At 42.1% G+C, this 24,700-nt stretch overlaps 1 protein-coding gene across 4 annotated transcripts; it reads left to right on the top strand.

Annotated features, from left to right (window-relative positions):
* Positions 1-1,435: 1,435 nt before the first annotated feature.
* On the top strand, positions 1,436-15,557 carry ZFP69B (ZFP69 zinc finger protein B). 4 transcript variants are annotated; one of them, XM_005543834.5, is made up of 6 exons: positions 1,436-1,509; positions 2,033-2,466; positions 5,848-5,933; positions 8,560-8,686; positions 8,959-9,054; positions 14,271-15,557. In XM_005543834.5, exons 2-6 carry the CDS (start codon positions 2,340-2,342, stop codon positions 15,437-15,439), a joined length of 1,605 nt encoding a protein of 534 aa, XP_005543891.3. In that variant the 5' UTR covers positions 1,436-1,509; positions 2,033-2,339; the 3' UTR covers positions 15,440-15,557. The 4 variants fall into 4 exon arrangements, with proteins under 4 accessions (XP_005543891.3, XP_005543890.3, XP_073867231.1 ...); XM_005543833.5 differs by having other exon boundaries at positions 1,436-1,546; XM_074011130.1 differs by lacking the exon at positions 5,848-5,933 and having other exon boundaries at positions 1,436-1,546.
* The last annotated feature ends 9,143 nt before the right edge of the window (positions 15,558-24,700 follow it).

Here is a 24,700-nt window from a genome sequence, read left to right as displayed (position 1 = left end):
GGCGGGAGGATCATGAGGTCAGGAGTTTGAGACCAGTCTGGCCAACATAGTGGAACCCCATCTCTACTACAAATACAAAAAATTAGCTGGGCGTGGTGGCGGGCGCCTGTAGTCCCAGCTGCGTGGGAGGCTGAGGCAGGAGAATCGCTTGAAGCCGGGAGGTGGAGCTTGCAGTGAGTTGAGATTGCGCTACTGCTCTCCAGCCCGGGCAACAGTGCGAGACTCCATCAAAAAAAACCCAAAAAACAAAAACAGAAAAACACGGAAATTTATTTTCTCAGTGTGGAGACTACAAGCCCCACATATGGTCCAGCTGGGTTCGTTTCTGACTAGGGCTATATTCCTGGCTTGGAGACAAAAGCCTTCTCCATAAGTCCTCACATGGCCTTTCCTGAGAGCCTGCAGCGCCTGGAGAGGAGGAGAGGAGAAAAAAAGGAGAAAGGGAGAGGGAGGGTGATAGCAAACTCTCTAATGTCTCTTCTTATAAGGACACTGATCCTGTCAGAGCAGGGTCCCACCCTTATTTATGACTTTATGTAACCTTAATTACTTCCATAAAGGCCCTATCTCTAAATACCCTCCAAATACAATAGGGGTTAGGGCTTCAAGATAAATTTTGGGGAACCCAAACATTCGGTTCATAACAGCTAGCAAGTACTATAATTGTATTCTATTTCCAGTTGTGGTTTTTGTAAACTATTGATGTAGAAATGTATTTGGAGTGATGTACTCCTATTTTGTTGGAGGGAGAAAACTCAGCAATAAAACAGCATTACAGTATAATTGCTTTTGTGGAAAATATATAACAATGCGTGAAAAACGTTGTGTGTGTGTAGGAAAGGCTGTACACCAACCTTTAGCAAGGTTACCGCTGCTTGCTGAAATTATAGGAAATAATTTTGTGTGTGTGTGTGTGTGTGTATTTTCTGGCATTTCAGAAATACAAGGTAAGCAATAAACATGAGAACTTTGATTGAATACTAGAACAGAAAACTGTTGTAGTATTCTTTTAACAATACACCAGAACCCATTCAACTGTGTGCTGATAATAAATAACTGGCATGTACATAATAGTTAGGGAAAGTGCTATGGATTATTTTACACCAGTGTCGTTTCACCAAAAAACGTGATGCCGATGGCTCCCTTTTGTCAAGGGTTTCAAAGGCTCACCCTAAACGTTCACGTGCATTTTCCCAGCGGAGGAAAGATGGTTGTTCTTCATCAGAGTCTGGGGCCCAAAAACGCAGGCTCCTCCCGCAGGAGCCAGGCTGATGATGCTCGCAGGGATCGGATCCTGGGAGACCCTGAAAGGAGCCAACCCAGCGAGCACCGGTGGGGGCGTCTGCGCCCGCCGAGCGGCTCCCGGGGAGGACGCTGGGAACGATGCTCCAGGGAGGACGCTGGGAACGATGCTCCGGCCAGCCGCTGCGCAGGCGCACTGGGCCCCGGCTGCCCGCCGCGGCGCTACGAGGGAGCGTGGCGGCGCAGTGCCGGGACCTGGCCGCAACGGTGGCAAGGCGGGGCGTGCCGGCCCAGCGGGGAGAGGGTGAGCGGGTGGCTGTCCCGAGCTTGGGGAGCTGGGCGAGCCGGGAAGCGCGAGTTCCGCCCGCGGCCACCCTGTCGCGCGCGGTGCTCTCCGCAGCCCCGGAGTCGTGCTTAGACAAAGGCTGGGAGGGCAGGGCCGGGCGGGTCCCGCTCTGAGGGGAAGACTTAGCCTCTCATTCGGGGAGGAGGAGACGGGGTCTAGCGGTTTCGCGGTTTGCTACAGCCGACTAGGGAAAGAGCTGGGATTCCATATCCCCGGCTACTTTACACATAATTACTGCCCCAAACAAAGAATTGTATTGTATTCATCTCTTTGTGCTTCCTGACACCTGCGCGGTGCTTTGAACTTTGTGGGCTGTGTCTGCTCACCGCCTCCGTGTATCGTTTGGAAACATTTTACAGTGATCCATATACGTTCTAGCGTTCCGCCCTATGACTGAGCCTCCTTGGTCCTTTGCTGATGCTAATGTCTTCTGGGCATCTGCAGGGGCTGCTGAGAGTAAATACTTGGCGCCTCCAGCTGCTGGCCGAGGAGACAGATGGAGCTCAAGTTGGGAGATGCGCCCTGAGAGCTGATGACAGACACAAGTCCAGATCTCGGATTTTGATACTGTATGTTCTCTGGGTTGATACTGTTGATACTGTACTTCTCTGAGGAGTAGGAGTCGGCGATTAAAGGAGATCGGTACAATTGGGAAGCCTCCTGTCAGAGGTTCCAGCAATTTCCTCGTCAGAGGTGGACAAGCCCTATGGGCTAAGACAGAGGGTCCTCAGAAAGGAGTGCAGACGCCGTCATGCTGCAGCAGCTCCTGATCACCCTGCCCACCGAGGCCAGCATGTGGGTGAAGTTGCATCATCCAAAGAAGATCACGGAGGGGGTGGCCCTGCGGGAGGATGTGACTAAAATGTTTAAAGGAGAAGGTGAGAATAAACTGATGGGTGGGAGGGAGGAAAAGCAGTCCCCTCTAGTGTGAGACGGAATGAGTCACTTGAGTGGAAGCATCTCTTAGATGAATGGGTGGAAGGTTTCTGGAGTTCTTGATTGTGGCTCCTAGTCTGGGATTTTCCTAAATAGTAGTGGTCAGTTCAGCCTAGGACCAGTATTTCAGTGTCATGGTTATGTATATTATTTATTTTTATCTTTCCCATGGCCATGTGGGGCAGGATGGACTTAACCTGATTTTTCTTATTCTAACAGTGGGGAAATGTAAATCAAATGGGAGGCCTGCCGAGGGTCACACAGGAACTTAGTGGCTAGGTCAGAAGGAGAAGCAGCAGGGGAAGTACCAAGTAGGCCTGGAGTAACTTGTGCTAGAAAGCAAGGAAGAGCTTAAAGACTAATGGATATGTGTCAAAAGAGGCCAGGTTTAAGGGTCTGTCACTCGACAGATTTGGGAAAGCTGAAGTATCCAAACTGATGGTAACACCTTGAATAAGTAAAATTCCACATGATCACCTTGACACTTAAAATAGAGAAAGATGGGGGGAATTTCATTTGCAAACATTGGAGGTAATTAATACTCTGATTCCTTACTTTGAAAAATAGGTTATTATGGGAATGAATGATGCATTTGCCTTGCCCTTTAGATCCTCTTCAGCTGGGGAGGGAAAGCTTTTTACAGAAAATGCCTGCCAATAATAAAGGTAGAAAGAGGCCAGGTGTGCTGGCTCATGCCTGTAATGCCAGCAATTTGGGAGGCCAAGGCAGGCAGATTGCTTGAGACCAGGAATTTGAGGCCAAGAGTTTGAGACCAGCCTGGCCAACATGACAAAACCCTATCTTTACTAAAAATACAAATATTAACTGGGCGTGGTGGCGCATGCCTGTAATCCCAGCTACTCCAGAGGCTGAGGCACGAGAATCGCTTGAACCAGGAAAGCGGAGGTTTCAGTGAACTGAGATGGCGCCACTGCACTCCAGGCTGGGTGATAGAGCAAGACCTTGTCTTGGAAATAAATAAATAGATAAATAAATAAATGTAGAAAGAATGATAGACTCTTTTACCATAAATAAAATAATTGAAAGGTTAATGAGGAACAGATACTTACATATCAAAGTATTATTCCCTCAAATTACTTCCTAAATGGCAAAGAATGAACAGAATTTTCCAATGGTGAGGTGTGGTGGTCACAGTTTTAACCAAATGTCTCAGTAATGGGATAGCCAGGCATTTTATACTTTCCAGATACTGTAATATAAAGCACCTGGTACCACCTACAAGGTATTCCTACCAAAAATGTTTAACGTGATCCTAAATTAAATTTAAAGACTGAACTGCTGGTTTACAGAAAATACAGGGGATGGAGAAATAAGATAAACCCCACCTTGAGGATACAGTCAGACTGTTCTTGTATCTTAAAAAGACAACGTCATGAAGAAAGGGAAAGTACTTATTCTAGAGTAAAAGAGACTAGAAGTAACCACTTTGAATGTGTGAGCCTTAATTAACTCCTGGTTTGGAAAAAATCCAGAATAAAAGTTGAGGAAACAGTTGAGGAAATGTGAATATGGACTGAATATTTAGATGATAGTATGGAATTATTGTTAATTTTCATAGATGTAATAAATGGTATTGTGGTTATACAAGAGAAGATCTTTATTTGAAATCTTTAGGGATAAAGTATTATAATGCAGACAACTTTGAAATGCTTCAGAAAAAATGTAGATCGGTAAAGCAAATACGGTAAATATTAACAATTGTTGAATCTAGATGTGGATGTATGGATGTTCAATAGTCGTGATAAAAAGTTGGAGTAAAATACAAAGTTATTCATGTGCCTTAATTCCTAGTGCTTTTTTTTTTTTTTTTTTTGAGATAGAGTCTCGCTCTGTCACCCAAGCTGGAGTCCAATGGCGTGATCTTGGTTTACTGAAACCTCCGCCTCCCGGGTTCAAGTGATTCTCATGCCTCAGCCTCCCCAGTAGCTGGTATTACAGGTGTGCACCATGATACCCAGCTAAATTTTTTGTATTTTTAGTAGAGATGGGGTTTCACCATGTTGGCCAGGCTGGTCTTGAACTCCTGATCTCAAGTGATCTGCCCACCTCGCCCGGCCTCTAGTGCATTTTTTTTTTTTTTTTTTTGAGACAAAGTCCTGCCTGCTCTGTCACCCAGGCTGGGGTGCAGTGGCGAGATCTTGCTCACTGCAACCTCCGCCTCCCCAGTTCAAGTGATTCTCCTGCCTCAGCCTCCCGAGTAGCTGGGATTACAGGCGCCCGCCACCACACCCAGCTAATTTTTGTATTTTTAGTAGAGATGGGGTTATACTATCTTGGCCAGGCTGGTCATGAACTCCTGACCTCGTGATCCACTCACCTCAGCCTCCCAAAGTGCTGGGATTACAGGCGTGAGCCACTGCGGCCGGCCTGTAGTGCATATTTTTAATACCTCAAATTCTGCCAAAATTACTTAAATTCTAGAAAGCTGGCAGTGTGTTATGTGTAGCACTTTAGCAGATAGAAAAAAATGAGCAAGATACAGTTTCCATCCATACCCTCATTAATACTCAATTGAGAGAGATAATTATACAAATAAAGTAAAAAGCAGCCTGAGATAGATACTAGAACAGATATAAAAACCAAGCTTTTGGGAAGCATAGGAGAGAATAAACTTTCTTCTCATTAAGGGTGTCTGGGAAAACTTTACTTGAACTGGGCCTGAAGGATATCTCAGTTTTTCAGCAAATAGGATTTGGGTGGGGTACTATCCAGCTGTGTTCAAAAAATGGTACTAGGATTGTGTGGGTAGGTGTGTCCAGTGAATGAAGGATAATGTTTAGAGAAGATAATACTTAGAGAAGCCATGGACTGGTTGTGGAGGATCTTGAAATCTATGTTGATTAGCTGGGCATAGTGACACATGCCTGTAATCCCAGCTACTCGGGAGGCTGAGGCACAAGAATCTCTTGAACCTGGGAGGTGGAAGTTGCAGTGAGCCGAGATTATGCCACTGCCCTCCAGCCTGGGTGACAGAGCAAGACTCTGTCTCAAAATAATAATAATAATTTTAAAATAACAAGAAATCTATATTGAAGTGTTTGCATTTTTCTTTCTTGTCAGTGGGGAAACCTTTGAGGATTTTTGAACAAAAGATTGGCCTGAGAGATCTCTAAGACCATTGGGAAATATTAATGGTGAAAGCAGCTTACAGCACGTCCTCCTTATTAAGGAGGCCCTTGAGTCGCTCTAAATGTCCCTCTTTGTGAACGTTTTTGGGGAGAAGCCACACTGAATGGGTCTGTAGGCAGTTTCTCTGGGTGATTTGGGGAGATGCAAACCTCATGGCTCTTTTCCTTCCCCAGCTCTGCTGTCTCAGGATGCTGATGAGACCCAGGGAGACAGTTTAGACAGTAGAGTGGCCCTTGGACCCCTGACAGCAGAATCCCAGGTGGGTTGGAGTTTCTGGTCACTTTCTTGACATTGTTTCTCAGATTTTAAGAACACTGGAATTTGATTTTCTTTGACTCAACTTCCTGGATTGGCCTTTCTTTTTTTTCTTTTTTTTTTTTGAGACGGACAGTGGTGCGATCTCGGCTAACTGCAAGCTCTGCCTCCCAGGTTCACGCCATTCTTCTGCCTCAGCCTCCCGAGTAGCTGGGACTACAGGTGCCTGCCACCATGCCTGGCTAATTTTTTGTATTTTTAGTAGAGATGGGGTTTCACCGTGTTAGCCAGGATGGTCTCAATCTCCTGACCTCGTGATCCACCCACCTCAGCCTCCCAAAGTGCTGGGATTACAGGCGTGAACCACGGCGCCCGGCTGATTGGCTTTTCTTAGCCTGTTCTTCCTTAGAAAACCAGGCCACATCAGTTGATTTCACAGGTAATTTCCCCACCAGTAGTAACTTTCCACAGGAAACCTCTTTTTTTGCCAACCTCTAGCCATTTATCCAACAAATATATTGTGCTGAGGCCGCATGTGTGTGTGAGAGAGAAAGAGACAGAGAGGAGAAGAAGTATGTAATGTAGTCCTTGCCCATGAAATTCACGTATCATCTGGGAGAAAGACAAACATGAGTCATTTTAAGTAACATTTAAAAGTCAACAGAATCCGTTTCTGATATTCTTGGAGATGTGTACACTTCATTGATGACCTTTAAGTGAGGATTTTTGGTCAAGTCCTAGAGCAGAACTGTAACTGAAAAAAGAAATGATTTTCTTTTCAGATTTCAGCTTTCCGAGAGGATACTGGCAGGTCATGAAGAGCATGAGCTAAATAGGCTAAGCAGAAAAGGAGGGAAGACTTCTAAGAGCAGTTTAACAGTGTGCCGTGTGCCCTAAAGGAAGTAATCAGAAAACTGATAGCACTGGCGAAACTCTGCACTACCAAACCCCAGAGGCATAGGGAAACTCAAGAAAATTAGAGAGTAGTCTGAGAAATAGAAGAGGGTATTATTAGAGAACAGAAGAGTTTTAAAGTGGAGTGATCTTGGCTCCCAAAATCACATGGTTTAATCATGTGTTTAAATCACAGGGTTTAATCCTATGTCTTTAACTTTTCTCAAATTCAGCTTTCTCATAGGTTAAATGTGGATGCTAACATCAGCCTAATAGGCCTGAAATGCATTTCAGAATTATTTACAATATAAAAAGCATTAAAATATTCTCTATACTTAGGGGATTTGTTGTTATTTCAGCCTTCTAGCATCTGAATTCTCTTAGCTTTTGGGAGGTTTTTTTTTTAATTATTATACTTGAAGTTCTGGGATACATGTGCAGAATGTGCAAGTTTGTTACATAGGTATACACGTGCCATGCTGGTTTGCTGCACCCATCAACCCGTCATCTACATTAGGTATTTCTGCTAATGCTATCCCTCCCCTAGCCACCCACCCGCTGACAGGCCCCAGTGTGTGATGTTCACCTCCCTGTGTCCATGTGATCTCACTGTTCAACTCCCACTTATGAGTGAGAACATGTGGTGTTTTGTTTTCTGTTCCTGTGTTAGTTTGCTGAGAATGATGGTTTCTAGCTTCATCCATGTCCCTGCAAAGGACATGAACTCATCATTTTTTATGGCTGCATAGTATTCCATGGTGTATATGTGCCACATTTTCTTTATCCAGTCTATCATTGATGGGCATTTGGGTTGGTTCCAAAGTTTTGCTATTGTGAACAGTGCTGCAATAAACATATGTGTGCATGTGTCTTTAGAGTAGAATTATTTATAATCCTTTGAGTATATACTCAGTAGTGGGACTGCTGGGTCAAATGGTATTGCTGGTTCTAGATCCTTGAGCAATCGCCACACTGTCTTGCACAATTATTGAACTAATTTACACTCCCACCAACAGTGTAACAGCGTTCCTATTTCTCCACATCCTCCCCAGCATCTGCTGTTCCCTGACTTTTTAATGATTGCCGTTCTAACTGGCATGAGATGGTATCTCATTGTGGTTTTGATTTGCATTTCTCTAACGGAGTATTTTTAAAAAATAATTGTCAAATGGTTATTTGTTTTTTGTAGATCATACATAATAGACCCTTATACTTCTTACCCCAGCATGTCTATCTCTGTCCAGATGTCTTCATTATTAGGCAGAATTCATGCTCCCTCCAAAAATGTGCTGTTCTCTCATACTTTTATTATTAACAGAAAAACCTAGGTAAGGTTATTTTACCCATGCTAAAGTATTCTCATTTTAACCAATTCTTTCAGCCCAAGAAAAGTCCCTGTCTTCTCTTGTGGCCTTAGCCCCTTCTGAACTCCCCACTTCCCCAAATACTCCTGAACTTTATTGTCTTTAATCAAAATTACTGTACACTGTACTGTGACCTTCTTTAATATTTCATGAATATTTTCCCTTCAGCCAGATTGTAAGTTGCAGAGGTAGCTTACATGTTTTATGCATTGTTTTATAACCTCCATTTTATGTAATCTATAATCATTATAATAAATTAAATGATTAGCGAGAGAGTATCCAGGAAAACTTGACTAGAATCTCTTAGCTTCTAGACAAGGTCAGAAAAACTTCCTGAAGTCTGGCTGAAAAGGAACGTATTTGATGTTCTAGGAACTATTAACCTTCAAGGACGTATCTGTGGACTTCACTCAGGAGGAGTGGGGGCAGCTGGCCCCTGCTCACCGGAATCTGTACCGGGAGGTGATGCTGGAGAACTATGGGAACCTGGTCTCAGTGGGTAAGGATGGGCTTCTCTTGAAAATAGAATGTACCTATTGGATGAAAACCTTTGTTTCTAAATTAAGTGCTTTGTTTGGGGTTTGGGTTGTATATTAGAGGTTTTCTGTTTCCTTCTGAACACCCAGTCAGGATTGCTATGCTCTTTTCTGCTCTGTTCTTTCTACTCTACTCTGCTTTCTTTAGAAGGCCTGAATACCAAAGAACCATATTTAAATTCTTGGGATGGCTCTGTGATCTCAGCACATACAGTCTTTTCTTCCCCATAAACAGGATATCAGCTTTCCAAACCTGGCGTGATTTCCCAGTTGGAGAAAGGAGAAGAACCATGGCTGATGGAGAGAGAGATTTCAGGAGTACCAAGTTCAGGTAAGTGCAAGGCAGGTGGGGCCTTTGTGATGTCAGCCAGAGAATTCCCCTCAAGGCCTTGTCCAAGCTGTGGGGAAGACTGAGGCCCTGAGGATGGTACATTCAAGAAAGTTGATTCTGTTATCTCTATCACCCTTTTCCCACACTTGCATCTTCTCATTAGTCTCTCTGGAGTCAGAGGAAAAGAGATGCCTTTCTCATCAGGGTTAACCTTCATCATTTCTTTTGATCTGACTTTCATGATTTTTACCTCTTTCCCAGTATTCTAAACCTTGCTCTGATCATAGTTTCTTTCCCATGTACATTTAGATTTACACAGGTCTCTCCTCATTAAACACAGTCCACTTCACTGGACTCTCATGTCATTTTACCATCGGTTTCACTTTCAATGATTTCATTTTCAATATTTTTTCTAATCCTTATTCTGTGATCACAGTTTCAATTGTAACTCTCTCATTTTAACTTGTGTAATTTAACTTTTCATGCCAGAAAATGTATGGCTCTTTGAGAAATCAACCACAGAATTCGTTCTTAGCAGATCCAGTGGCTTTTAACAGTCTTCGTTAACATTTAAGTTCAGTAATAATGACAGTATTTACCTGGGTTCTCTGAATGATAGTTGGGTTCTCTGGGAGTCCCACATTAGCTCTGTCTTAGAAATGAGGAAAAGGAGGCTGATTAAGAAATGTATACAGGGCAGTTAGCTACTACTTGGTAGACTCAGTATCTTAATTCTAATCATTCTGACACCACAGTTTGTGTGTTCTTATGGCACTATTTTACATGGCTGCATTAGATTATACATATAGTCCTTGTCACCTTAATATCCTTTCCTCTATCAACTAGTTTAATAATTTTTGTCTCCTCTATTTCTCTTGTTGCTTTTTCAGTGCTTCTCATCAGTGTCTTTTTTAATGCAGATACATGATTTCTGCCTAGGTCAGGATATGAACTTATTCCTTGATCATATACTGATCTGGAGAAATTGGTTTTTTTTTTTTTTCTTTTTTGAGACAGAGTCTTGCTCTGTCACCCAGGCTGGAGTGCTGTGGTACAGTTTTGGCTCACTGCAACCTCCACCTCCTGGGTTCAAGCCATTCTCCTACCTCAGCCTCCCAAGTAGCTGGGATTACAGGTGTGAGTCACTGTGCCCAGCTAATCATTTTTGTATTTTTAGTAGAGACAGGGTTTCACTATGTTGGCCAGGCTGGTCTCAAACTCTTGGCCTCAAGTGATCTGCCTACTTGGCCTCCTAAAGTGCTAGGATTACAGGCATGAGCCACTGCAGTGGGCCCTGGAGAAATTGTTTAGGTCACTGGACAGTTCCTCTTCATCTGGTGATTCAGAAGGATTCTTCTGCCTGTGGCTCCTCTATCCCCCAGGGTTTCCTCATCATCTGCATTTAGACAACATAGAATAAACGAGGAGTTATAATAGAATAAGCAAAGGAGTTCATTTGGGAGGCTTTTATGGGCCGGTCTAAGGTGGTTCACATCACTTTCACTTTCACTTTCATTCTGGTAACAGGAGAGACCTTCATGACTTCACTCAATCTAATTCAAGGGAGACTGGGAAATATAATCTAGTTGTATGTCCAAAATCGGGGAGAACAGAGTTTAGGGAATAACCAGCAGTCTCTGCCACGATTTCTGAGGAACCTTTGTCTTTTTTACACTGCTGTTCTATTTCTGTACAAACTCCCACAGATGTTTTGTGATGGTTTCAACTATTCCTTCCATGCCCATATTCTCCTTTTTTCATCTTTGTTTTATATATCCATATGAACCCTATTCTTACATATCTCTGGCATTTACGACATCTCCACATAGAAGCACTGTACTTCACACCCAGTACATCCAAAAACAGAAGCCATCTCATCTAAACAAGTTTCTCATCCTAACCTCCCCTGTTCTTTCAGTCTCTAGAAATCATGATATCATCAAGAACATTAAGCAGGTTTTCGACTCTGTTTTTCCCTGGTTCCCTACAGTTTTTTCCTTAATATTACCTGTTTGATCCGCTTGTACTGTTCATCTGTGTTGAGGCAACACTAAGGCACATTTCCATCATTTTATGCCTGAGTTATTAAACTTTCAAGTTGCATTTGCTGATGTCTTACTTTATTTTTCTGAATCTTCTTGAATGTTACTGCCAAATTTGGCCACTTGAAATACCACATTTATCTTGCTTTTGCCTTTAAAAGAAAAATTAAACATCTCCCTATTCCCTGTAATCAGTAATCTAAACATCTCTGCTTGCTTTTTAAGCTGACTCCAAAATTTATTCAGCTATTTCTGAGCTCTTTTTATGTGTTGTTACTAAAGTGAGGTTAGAAATACTAAGGAATAAGATTTTTTTGTGAACAGGAAGTATTGGTGCTTTAGGTTGGCAGAGCCCAAAATGGATGGATAGGAATAGTAAGGGTAAATATCAGAGAAACTCCTTCATCCAAAAATTTTATGCCAGGTATACTATGAATAAAATATATATTCTCTATCCTTAAAGATTTTACAGAGTAATTAACATTTTATCACAAATTGAGAAGCCATTTTCTACCTCTTATATTGGCAAAAATTATGAAGGTTGATCAAATCCAGTGAGTATGCAGGGAAAGGCACCCATATTTGCTGAGTGTGCACACATCCACAACCCATCAATTTCTCTAGTAAAGCCAATGAAATACTGACAGGAGTATAGAAACATTTATGTATAATGATGTACTATGGTGTAATTTTGTAACAGTGAAAAATTGGAGACAAGTGAAATGTTTTTCAGTAGGGACAAGTCAAATTATGTTATGTCCATGCAGTAGAATGCAATGCAGTTGTAGAAAAAATAAGATAGCTTAGCTAGGTGGTTTACATTGTCTTCTCAGCAACTCAGAAGGCTGAGACAGGAGAATCACTTGAGTTGAGGAGTTGGAGACCAGCCTGAGCAACATAGCATGATCCCATCTCTAAAATATAATAATAATTTAAAAATTTTTTAAATAAAGAATGAGATAAAACTTAATGTACAGATATAAAAAGAGGCCCATAAAGATGTAGACTTAAGGCTGGGCGTGGTGCCAATAACAAAGGTAGAAAGAGGCCAGGCATAATGGCCAACACCTGTAATCGCAGCACTTTGGGAAGCTGAGGCAGGCGGATCACTTGAGGTCAGGAGTTCGAGACCAGCCTGACCAACACAGCAAAACCCCATTTCTACTAAAAGTACAAAAATTAGCGGCCAGGCGTGATGACTCATGCCTGTAATCCCAGCACTTTGGGAGGCCGAGGCAAGCAGATCACAAAGTCAAGAGGTTGAGACCATCCTGGCCAACATGGTGAAACCCCGTCTCTACTAAAAATACATAAATTAGCTGGGTGTGGTGGCGCATGCTTGTAATCCCAGCTACTTGGGAGGCTGAGACAGGAGAATCACTTGAACCCGGGAGGCAGAGCTTGCAGTGAGCAGAGATCGCACCACTGCACTCCAGCCTGGCAACAGAGCGGGACTCTGTCTCAAAAAAAAAAAAAAAAAATTAGCCAGGTGTGGTGGCACATGCTTGTGACCCCAGCTACTCAGGAGGCTGAAGCAGGAGAATTGCTTGAATTTCAGATGCGGAGGTTGCAGTCAAGATCGTACCACTCCACTCCAGCCTGGGTGACACAACGAGACTCTGTCTCAAAAAAAAAGATATAGAGGCCGGGCGTGGTGGCTCAAGCCTGTAATCCCAGCACTTTGGGAGGCTGAGACGGGCGGATCACGAGGTCGGGAGATCGAGACCATCCTGGCTAACATGGTGAAACCCCGTCTCTACTAAAAAATACAAAAAACTAGCCGGGCGAGGTGGCGAGCGCCTGTAGTCCCAGCTACTCGGGAGGCTGAGGCAGGAGAATGGCGTGAACCCGGGAGGCGGAGCTTGCAGTGAGCTGAGATCCGGCCACTGCACTCCAGCCTGGGTGACAGAACGAGACTCCGTCTTAAAAAAAAAAAAAGATACAGAGTTAAAACAGATGTAGATATGTATATGATTTTTTTTTTTTTTGCAGATGTATATTGAAGACCATATATACAAATGCATACATTCACATATACATTTTGGTGGGAAATGCATGAATAGAGACATTTCAGAATCCTCAACCACTGGAGGGAATTTTATCCCAGTTAGGGAGATGCTATCCTTTGTTAAAAGTCAGTGCATTCCTACATTATTCAGTGTTTTATTTAGTGTTTAAAAGTATTTGAGATACCTTTTAAAATACTTTTTTTGTAAATAAAGAAAATTTTGTCATAGAAATATGGGCTTGAGATGATATGATGTTAGAATCCTATCTTCCACCCAGGCATGGTGGCTTACACCTGTAATCCTAGCACTTTGGGAGGCTGAGGCAGGTGGATTGCTTGAGCTCAGGAGTTTGAGACCAGCCTGGGCAATATGGTGAAAACTCCTCTCTACAAAAAATACAAAAACTAGCCAGGTGTGGTTGCATGTGCCTGAAGTTCTAGCTACTTGGGGGACTGAGGTGGGAGGACTGCTTGAGCCTGGTAAGTTGAGGCTGCAGTGAGCCATGATCACGCCACTGCACTCCAGTCTGGGTGACAGAGTGAGAGACCCTGTCAAAAACAATATTCTATCTTCCTTGATCTTATCTTCTGATATTTGCTCTTATTGTCTTATTAGTTTATTTCCTCTTGCACTTCACATGGATGAGCTCCTCCTAATTGCCTAAAGTCATTTTACATACTTTTTTCTTTGAGACAGAGTCTTGCTTTGTTGACTAGGCTGGAGTGCAGTGGTGTGATTACAAGCTGAGATGTGAAGTGATCCTCCCAACTCAGCCTCCCAAGTAGCTAGGACTACAGGCACACACCACCATGCCTGGTTTGTTTGTTTGTTTGCTTGTTTGTTTTTGTAGAGACAGGTCTCTTTATGTTGCCCAGGCTGGTCTTGAACTCCTGGGCTCAAGCGATCCTCCTGTCTCAGCCTCCTAAAGTACTGGGATGATAGGCATGAGCCACTGCACCTGGCCCACCTTACATACTTCTAACAGCTTCTTTTCTCTACTTCACTTGCATTCATATCAGCTCTCAAGGTGGCAGAATCACATTTGAAGACAATCCAAAACTCCTGTACCTAGTAATATATATTTTGTCCTCCCATTCTCACTGTGGCAATTAATTTTTTAAAGTGCAGGGAATATGGGTCATTTTTATTTTTTTATTTCTTTCAGACTTGGAGAGCAAAACAAAAACCAAAGAGTCAGCCTTACAGAATGATATTTCATGGGAAGAATTACATTGTGGCCTAATGATGGAAAGATCTACAAAAGGAAGCACCATGTATTCCACCTTGGGAAGAATCCCCAAATGTAATAAGCTAGAAAGCCAACAAGAGAACCAAAGAATGGGTGAGGGGCAAATCCCCTTGATGTGCAAGAAAACATTCACTCAGGAGACAGGCCAAGAATCTCATAGATTTGAGAAAAGAATTAATGTGAAGTCAGAAGTTATACCAGGACCAATAGGTCTTCCAAGTAAAAGAGATCGTAAATATGACACATCTGGAAAGAGAAGCAGATACAACATAGATTTAGTTAATCATTCAAGGAGTTACACAAAAATGAAAACCTTTGAATGTAATATTTGTGAAAAAATCTTCAAACAGCTTATTCACCTTACTGAACACATGAGAATTCATACCGGGGAGAAACCTTTCAGATGTAAGGAATGTGGAAAAGCCTTTAGCCAAAGTTCATCTCTTATTCCACATCAGAGAATTCATACTGGTGAGAAACCCTATGAATGTAAGGAATGTGGGAAAACCTTCAGACATCCTTCATCACTTACTCAACATGTTAGAATTCATACTGGGGAGAAGCCCTATGAATGTAGGGTATGTGAGAAAGCCTTCAGCCAAAGCATTGGACTGATCCAGCATTTGAGAACTCATGTTAGAGAGAAACCTTTTACCTGCAAAGACTGTGGAAAAACGTTTTTCCAGATTAGACACCTTAGGCAACACGAGATTATTCATACTGGTGTGAAACCCTATATTTGTAATGTATGTAGTAAAACCTTCAGCCATAGCACATACCTAACTCAACACCAGAGAACTCATACTGGAGAAAGACCATATAAATGTAAGGAATGTGGGAAAGCCTTTAGCCAGAGAATACATCTTTCTATCCATCAGAGAGTCCATACTGGAGTAAAACCTTATGAATGCAGTCACTGTGGGAAAGCCTTCAGACATGATTCATCCTTTGCTAAACATCAGAGAATTCATACTGGAGAAAAACCTTATGATTGTAATGAGTGTGGAAAAGCCTTCAGCTGTAGTTCATCCCTTATTAGACACTGCAAAACACATTTCAGAAATACCTTCAGCAACGTTGTATGAAATATACTAAATATACTAAACATCAAAGAATCTATGTTGAAGCAAAAGATTCAAAATCAGTGGTTCCCTGATTTTTTTATTTCCAAAAACACATTAAAAAAAATGGTTTGGCACAATGTTACCAACTATTATTTTTGCCATATTAAAAGCACAACCACCTATTATCAGCATTGTTTCAGAAAAGAAAGGACATTTTAATATTTTAAAATGTAGAAACATTTCCCCCCTCCTTTTTTTTTTTTTTTTTTTTTTTTTTTGAGATGGAGTCACTCTGTCACCTGGCCTGGAGTGCAGTGGCTTGATCTTGGCTCATTGCAACCTCCACCTCCTGAGTTCAAGCAATTCTCCTGCCCCAGCCTCCCGAGTAGCTGGGATTACAGGCGCCCGCCACCACACCTGGCTAATTTTTGTATTTTTAGTAGAGACAGGGTTTCACCATGTTGGCCAGGCTGGTCTTGAACCATTGACTTCAGGTGATCTGCGCATCTCAGCCCTCCAAAGCACTGGGATTACAGGTGTGAGCCAGCATGCCTGCCCCCCATCCCCCTGCCTTTTTTAAAAGACAGTTTCTTGGGAGGCTGAGGCGGGTGGATCACGAGATCAGAAGATCGAGACCATCCTGGCTAACATGGCGAAACTCGGTCTCTACTAAAAATACAAAAAAACAAATTAGCCAGGCGTGGTGGCAAGCACCTGTAGTCCCAGCTACTCGGGAGGCTGAGGCAGGAGAATGGCATGAACCCGGGAGGCGGAGCTTGCAGTGAGCTGAGATCATACCACTGCACTCCAGCCTGGGCGAAAGACCGAGACTCCATCTCAAAAAAAAAAAAAAAAAAAAAAAGACAGTTTCACTCTTGCCCAGGCTGGATTGCAGTGATGTAATCATAGTTCACTGCAGCCTCAAACTCCTGGGCTCAAGCAGTCTTCCTGTCTCAGCCTCCCAAGTAGCTAGGACTACAGATGTGCACCACTATGTCTGGCTAAATTATTATTATTATTATTATTATTATTATTATTATTATTATTTGTAGAGACAGTCTCACTATGTTGCTGGGCTGGTCTCAAACTCCTGGCTCCAAGCAGTTCTCCCACCTCAGTCTCTCAATATGCAGCGATTACAGACATGAGGCACCATGTCTGGCCAGGGACAGCCTTTTATATTATGTCAGCTTTATGACAAATGCCCACATTTGTCTTTACTTTTCTCAATTCACTATGTGCCAGTGAAATTTCATGACATGTTAGTGATCTGTGGATTGACTTTTGAGAAACACTGTTTTAAATATCCCTTTAATAAATCAGAATAAAATATAATACAGCCTTTTACTCTAGCCCTTTATATGGCTAGAAGAGGTGGAAATTAAAATGTTGATTCTCATTTCTAGAAGAAAAAATGTTAAAGGGAGTTTTCTAGAATTGATCGATAACTTACTGTACATGAGATACTTATTTATATTTTTAATTTTTCTATAGAGCAAGAATTGGCAAACTTTCTGCAAAGGGCCAGATAGTAAATACGTTAGGTGTTGTGGGCCATGGGGTCCCTGTCACAACTATCCAATTTCCCCATTTTAGTACAAAAATAGCCAGAGACAATATATAAACTAAAGTATCTGAACCTTGGCACTGCCAATATTTTGGACTGGATCATACTTTGCTATAGGAACTGCCCTGTGCATCCTGGGATGTTTAGGGGCATCCTTGGCTTCTACCCACAAGATGCCAGCATTCAATGCTGATAGCTGCCCCTCCCCCAGTTGTGGCAGCCAAAAATGTCTCCAGACATTGCCAGGTGTACCTGGAGGCCAAAATTGTCCCTGGCTGAGACCCACTGATGAATGTGTGCAATAGTGGTTCCCATAAACTGCATTTAAAAAACAGCTGTTAGGTTTCATTTAGCTCAAGGGTTGTCATTTTTCACTCTCCCCCCATAGAGTATGTAAAACGATTAGAAATGACAACAGACTATCATTTAGTATCAGATTAGTATGTGTATATGCCATAAATTATTTCCTCAGTAATTCCTTTAGTATTTTGTTGCAATAATTCTTTAAACACTACATTTTTATTTTTTTATTTATTTTATTTATTTATTTATTTTTTTTTTTTTTGAGACGGAGTCTCGCTCTGTCGCCCAGGCTGGAGTGCAGTGGCCGGGTCTCAGCTCACTGCAAGCTCCGCCTCCCGGGTTCACGCCATTCTCCTGCCTCAGCCTCCGGAGTAGCTGGGACTACAGGCGCCCGCCACCTCGCCCGGCTAGTTTTTTGTATTTTTAGTAGAGACGGGGTTTCACCATGTTAGCCAGGATGGTCTCGATCTCCTGACCTTGTGATCCGCCCGTCTCGGCCTCCCAAAGTGCTGGGATTACAGGCTTGAGCCACCGCGCCCGGCCGTACACTACATTTTTAATACTGTATTGGAGCCTAGGAATTATTTTTGGAGATATTTATGCAGACTTCCATCTATAATGATGGGTTTTTTATTGTTAGTCCATAAATATTTTGAGATGTATCTCTAAAAAACAAGCACTCTGAAAACATAACCACAATGCCATTATTATACCTACAAAAATTAACCACAATTCCTTAAAATAATGATGCCTTTTTGAAGACAGATATATTGAGACTTCATTCTGGGGAGAAACTTTTCGTATAACTGTATTTAACTTTTCCTTTGCCAAGCATACAATATTAGACTTGAAATACACTTTGTATCAAGTGGAAGTGTCTCTTACGATAGCCCCTAGAACAACACATCAAGAGGCCCACCAAAGAGGACCAGAGAAAGATGACTGCAGGAGCCATACTCAGGCAGGGAAATATGGAGAGAAAGTGGAGGCATTGGCTCCTAATGCTTCACTATACTTAATGAAATAGATACTCCATCCTTACAGACATAATTGGAAGTAAGTCAAGTTCAACTTCTTACTGTTTTATGTGGAGAAGGAACAAAAACATGAGTATTGTAAGTGTGAATTATCCAAAGTAAAGCTATAAATCCAGAATATATACCAGTATCTCTAGAATTTTTTATGTTACTACATTTACTTAAAAAAAAAAAAAAAGCTGGCCTCTAACTCTTAAGTCCTGTATGACTTTGATGGACAGAAAAAGAGTGGGGGTATACACTGTTTCTTAAAATTGTTCTGCCGTGTTTCTATGCTCTTAGAGTTCCCAGTAATTTGAATTTCTCCAATTCCTCATTTCCCTGAAAGACATGACTATGACTTTTCTCTATAGTTCCTGCCTCAATGATCTCATACAGTCTTTGGCTTAAAATACCATCTCCGTTTAACAACTGCCAGATTCACATCTCCAGCCCAGACCTCTCCCGAACTCCAGCCTTATTCTAACCTTTGGGCCGTTTCACTAGCTGTTGCAGATGTCCTATACCCTGACCTTCTCATCTTTGCTCAATTGTTGCCTTCTTACTGAAGCCTGTCCTGTCTATACTATTTAATACTGCAGCTGTCTGCCTTCCAAATCAAGAAATCCCATACCCTTTCACCTGCTCTATGTTTTTCACATCACCTATCACCTTCTAACACCCTAGATACCTCACATATTTGTGTTTATTGTTTACTGTTGTTTTCCCCGGCCGTAATGCAAGCTCCATGGGTGCAGGGGCCTTTGTTTTGTTCACTGATGTATCACAAGTGCCTAAAACAGTGCCTGGCACACAGAAGGGACTCAGTAAATATGTATTGAATGGTTTTGATTTGAACTGAATTGAACTATGTATTCATTATGAAAATAAAGAAATGTAATCCATATACTTTCCTACCTACATTTTATATGTGAGAAAATATTTTTTGTTTGTTTCCTTTTTCTTTTCTGTGCAAGTGGGCCAACATTTGAGAATCACATACCTTTGAGAATCATAACTGACATACTTTAAGATAAAAGGGTACTTCTAAGTTAATTTGGTTTGGTTTTTTTTGTTTGTTGAGACAAAGTCTCACTATGTTGCTCAGGCCGGAGTACAGCAGCATGATCATGGCTCATTGTGGCCTCAACTTTCTGGGCTCAAGTGATCCTCCCACCTCAACAACCTGAGTAGCTGAGACTACAGGCACATACCACCACACCTGGCTAATTTTTGTATTTTTTGTAGAATGGGGTTTTGCCATGTTTCGCAGGCTGGTCTCAAACTCCTGAGCTCAGGCAATTACCTGCCTCAGCCTCCAAAACTGCTGGAATTACAAGCATGAGCCACTATGCCCAGCCTAATTTGTTTAAAATGCATTTAAATATGGCTGATTAACAACATGAGTTTATCTTTATTTCGTGAACCTGAGTGCATAAGCAAAATGGAGCGTATAAAAGACAATAGAGGAGAATATAGAAGCAGACATGAGATGTCAGGTTTTTGGTGGTGAGAAAATAGGGGTGGTGACTGACTTAGCAGAGCCTGCAGAAAAGTATACTGGCACAAGGATGTTCCTGGGAAGACAGAGGCCTTGGAGACCGTGGGCATTATGGAAGAAAGAGGGCTGAAAACGGGGATTCATTGAAATTCTATCGTCAGATCCTTAGACCCCCTCACCTAACCATACAGCTGGCTGTTATGCACACATTCCCCCCTCATGCCTTTCTTCATCCCTTTATCCTTTCCTCATCCCAAAGAAGACTAGATGTTTATTCTCTGGTGAAGGACTGGTCTCCCAATGTGCTGGGATTATAGACATGAGCCACCATGTCCAGCCAGGAGCAGCCCTTTACATTATATCAGCTTTATGACAAACTCTCAGATTTGTCCTTACTTTTCTCACTTCACTATGTGCCAGTAAAAATTTCATGTCATGTTAGTGACTTGTGGATTGACTTTGGTGTCCTTGATTCCAGAGTTGTTCTAGAATCAGGGACACCAGACAGTAGAGACTGGGGTAAAAATACGGCTGAAATGGGGACTAATGTAAGGCTGCATATTGAACTGCAGGGCCCTCAGCACTCTTTTCTAGTGAAAACCAGACTTTCATCCCTTCAACCATCTTCCATCCAACCCTAGCAGGAGATTGGAGGAATCCTCTGGGGAAACTGGTTGGGAGGCTGGGCGTGGTGGCTCATGCCTGTAATTCTAGCACTTTGGGAGGCCAAAGCTGGTAGATCTCCTGAGTTCAGAAGTTCAAGACCAGCGCGAGCAACATGGTAAAACCCCATCTCTACCAAAAATATGAAAATTTAGCCAGGCATGGTGGCACGCACCTGTGGTCCCAGCTACTCAGGAGACTGAGGCGGGGGATCGCTTGAGCCTGGGAGGCAGAGGTTGCAGTGAACCAAGATTGCTCTACTGCACTCCAACCTAGGTGACAGAGTGAGACTCCATTTGAAAAAGAGAAAGAGAGAAAGAAAAGAAAGAAAGAAAGAAAGAAAGAAAGAAAGAAAGAAAGAAAGAAAGAAAGAAATAGAAAGAAAGAAAAGAAAGAAAGAAGGAAAGAGAGAGAAGGAAGAAAAGAAGAGAAAAGAAAAGAAAGAAAAACTGGATGGCTCTGAAGAAAAGATACTGACATTTGTGGATACTTCAGTGAAACATAGAGGTCAATTTACTGTATTAGTCCACTTTCACACTGCTATAAAGAAATACCCCAGACTGGGTAATTTATAAAGGAAAGAGGTTTAATTGACTCACAGTTCCACATGGCTGGAGAGGTCTCAGGAAACTTACAATCATGGCAGAAGAAGAAGGAGAAGCACATCCTTCACGAAGTGGCAGGAGACAGAAAAGTGAAGGAGGAACTTCCAAACACATAAAACCATCAGATCTTGTGAGAACTTACTATCACAAGAACAGCATGGGGGAAATTACCCCCGTGATCCAATCACCTTTCTCCCTTGACACATGGGGATTACAAATTGAGATGAGATTCGGGTGGGGACACAGAGCCAAACCATATCAATGGCCTAAACACCCTGCATGTAAAGACCAAGCTTCCAGTCTCCATAAAGAGAAGAGAAAACGAATGGTAGGAAATACATACATATAAGTAAGACAGTTTTTCAGAATCAAAGGACACAAATATTCACATTAAAAGGGTCCTCTGTCTGCCCAGCACAGTAATTACCAATGGCTAACATTTATCATTCATTTACAATGTGCCAGGCACTGTTCTAAGTGCTTTATACATTTCAACTAATTTAATTCTCAAAATCTTCTGAAGTGAATGCTAATATTATTCCCATTTCACAGATGAGGAGATAGAGACATATAGAAGTTAAGCAAGTAAGGACACTCAGGTAGTAAATGGCAGATCTGGGATTTGAATCCAGGCAATCTGCTTCTCAAAAGAACCCACATCAAGGAACATAATTATGAAGTATTAAATACACACAGCAAAAGAAAACACCCTAAAGGCTTCTGGGGCAAGACAATAGGTCATTTGCCTTTATGGAAAGCAGAAAAAACTTTAGACTTCTCACAGCAATAATCAAGCAATGTCTTCAAAATGTTGAGAAAATGGGCAGGGCACAGTAACTCACGCCTGTAATCCCAACACTGGGAGGCCAAGGCAGGAAGATCACTTGAGGCCAGGAGTTTGAGACCAGCCTGGGAAAACACATTGAGACCCTGTCTCTACAAAAAATAGAACAATTGGCTGGGTGTGGTTGCATGTGCCTGTCATCCTAGCTGCTCTGGAGGCTGAGGCAGGAGGATGGCTTCCAGGCGTTTGGGGCTGCAGTGGACCATGGTCACACCACTGCACTCTAGCCTGGGCAACAGAGTGAAACCCTATGTCTAAAAACAAAAAACATTTCATGAGAAAAATGACTTTCAGCCTAGGGTTCTATGCCCAGCCAACTACCAATCAAATGTGAGGGCAAAATAAAAACATTTGATATGCCAGGTATCCAAATTTACCTTCTCTGCACCCTTTCTTAGGAAGCTGGAGGAGGATGTGCTCTATCAAGACAAGGGAGTAAACAACAAAAAGAGAGGGAGCTAAAGGATCTAGAGAACAAGTGCTTCCAACCAGGAGGGCAGAAAATAGACTCAATTTTTAGACTCATGAAGTGAGACAATTAATACCTAGTCTCTGGGATTCATGTAAAAATACTCCTAAGATGGACACTTACTTTAATTTCCTTCCAGTTTTATTTGTGTGTGTCATTCCATTTTTACATTTAAAAATATTTTACTTATCACTTCAAAAATATTTTACTTATTACTTCATACAGAATTTTTTTTCATATTTCAAATTCCAGAGTATCTTTGTTTTTTATCTTCTCAGAATGTTTTTCTGATTTTTCTGGATGTTAGCATCACTGATAAGGTTATTTCCTATATTTTAAGTTAGTGTTTTTACATCCAATGCAATTGAAGATCTAAACTTTTCTTTTCTTTTCCTCCTCTCCTCTCCTCTCCTCTCCTCTCTCCTCTCCTCTCCTCTCCTCTCCTCTCCCCTCCCCTCCCCTCCCCTCCCCTCCCCTCCCCTCTCCTCTCCTCTCCTCTCCTCTCCTCTCCTCTCCTCTCCTCCCCTCCCCTCCCCTCCCCTCCCCTCCCCTTCTCTCCCCTCCTCTCTCCTTCCTTTGCTTTCCTTTTCCTTTTCCTTGAGACGGAGTTTCACTCTTGTCACCCAGGCTGGAGTGCAATGGCGCGATCTTGGCTCACCGCAACCTCTGCCTCTCGGGTTCAAGCAATTCTCCTGCCTCAACCTCCCAAGTAGCTGGGATTACATGCACCCGCTACTACACCTGGATAATTTTTGCATTTTTAGTAGAGATGGGATTTCACCATGTTGGCCAGGCTAGTCTTGAACTCCTGACCTCAGGTGATCCACCCACCTCGGCCTCCCTAAGTCGATTACAGGCGTGAGCCACCTCACCCAGCTTAAACATTTCTGCTTTCCAAATTTCTAATCAATTATCCAAAGACCTTGCATTTTATGTCATCCCTTCTTAATTGATTGTATGTGTCAACACACTCTATATGCATCTACATATATGATCTTACTCAGAACTACATCATCCCTACGAAGTGGGATGGAATTATTTTTCCTCAATATTAAATTGTTCTCAGATCTTAAGCATTCATAACAGAGTGGTAAAGAGCTTGAGCTCAAGAATCATTAAAAACTATATTCAAATTCCAGCTTGATCACACCCTACCTTTGTAATCTTAGTCAAATTACTTAATTTTTCTTAGTCTTATTTTTCCATTGTAAAGAGGCATTTGTAATAGGCACTACACAACAGGTTTATTATACCAGGCATATACAATGACTCAAAAATAAAAGCTACTAATATTGTATTTTGTGTTTTTTACTTGTTATAAAAAAGTAAATGCTCATTTATTAAAGCACAGAGATAGGTAAACAAAACAAACATGACAGAACCTAGGTATTAGCAATGTTAAAACTTTGAGGCAAAAAGACAAATACTATATAATTCTACTTATATGAGGTATCTAGGGTAGTCACACTAGTAGAGACAGAAAGTAGAATGGTGGCTGAGGGAAAAGGAAAAAGAAGAATTGTTTAATGGATATAGAGCTTCATATTTGCAAGATGAAATTCTAGAGCTCTGTTTCACAATAATGTGACTATACTGAACACTACTAAACTGTACACTTAAAAATGATTAAGATGGGCTGGGCGCAGTAGCTCATGCCTGTAATCCCAGCACTTTGGGAGGCCGAGGGAGGGCGGATCACCTGAGGTCAGGAGTTCGAGACTAGCCTGGCCAACATGGTGAAACCCGTCTCTACTAAAAGTACAAAAATAAATTAGCCGGGCGTGGTGGTGGGCGCCTGTAATCTCAGCTACTCAGGAGGCTGAGGCAGGAGAGTCGCTTGAATTTGGGAGGCAAAGGTTTCAGTGAACTGAGATTGTGCCATTGCACTCCAGCTTGGGCGACAAGAACGAGACTCCATCTCAAAAAGAAAAAAAATGATTAAGATGATACATTTTATGTTATGTGGTTTTCACCACAATAAAAAATTTGGAGTATTTCTTTCCAGCAGATGCATTTTAGTACCCAGTTTTGAAAATTTCTTCAAATTCACTTGTGCTAATGCCATATCATCTCTTCACCGACGTTTCCTGATCACATGCTGCTTTCCCTACCTGGCTTTTGGTCATGATTTTGCAAACACCCTCAACTCCATATATGTATGTTGCTAAGAATCAGATTTATATTTCCAGCCCCAAATTCTGTCTGCACTTGAGACTCCTAGTGCATACTTCATTCTTGGATATGTATTAGGCATCTCAAATTTAATAGGTCCATTTCTGAACCTGCTGTATCTCCTCTATTTCCTGCCTCAGTA

This window comes from Macaca fascicularis, chromosome 1 (genome assembly GCF_037993035.2).
Source record: "Macaca fascicularis isolate 582-1 chromosome 1, T2T-MFA8v1.1".
In the NCBI taxonomy this organism is placed as follows: domain Eukaryota; kingdom Metazoa; phylum Chordata; class Mammalia; order Primates; family Cercopithecidae; genus Macaca; species Macaca fascicularis.
Note: the sequence above shows the minus strand (reverse complement) of the source record. Positions and strands in the feature narration are given on the sequence as shown.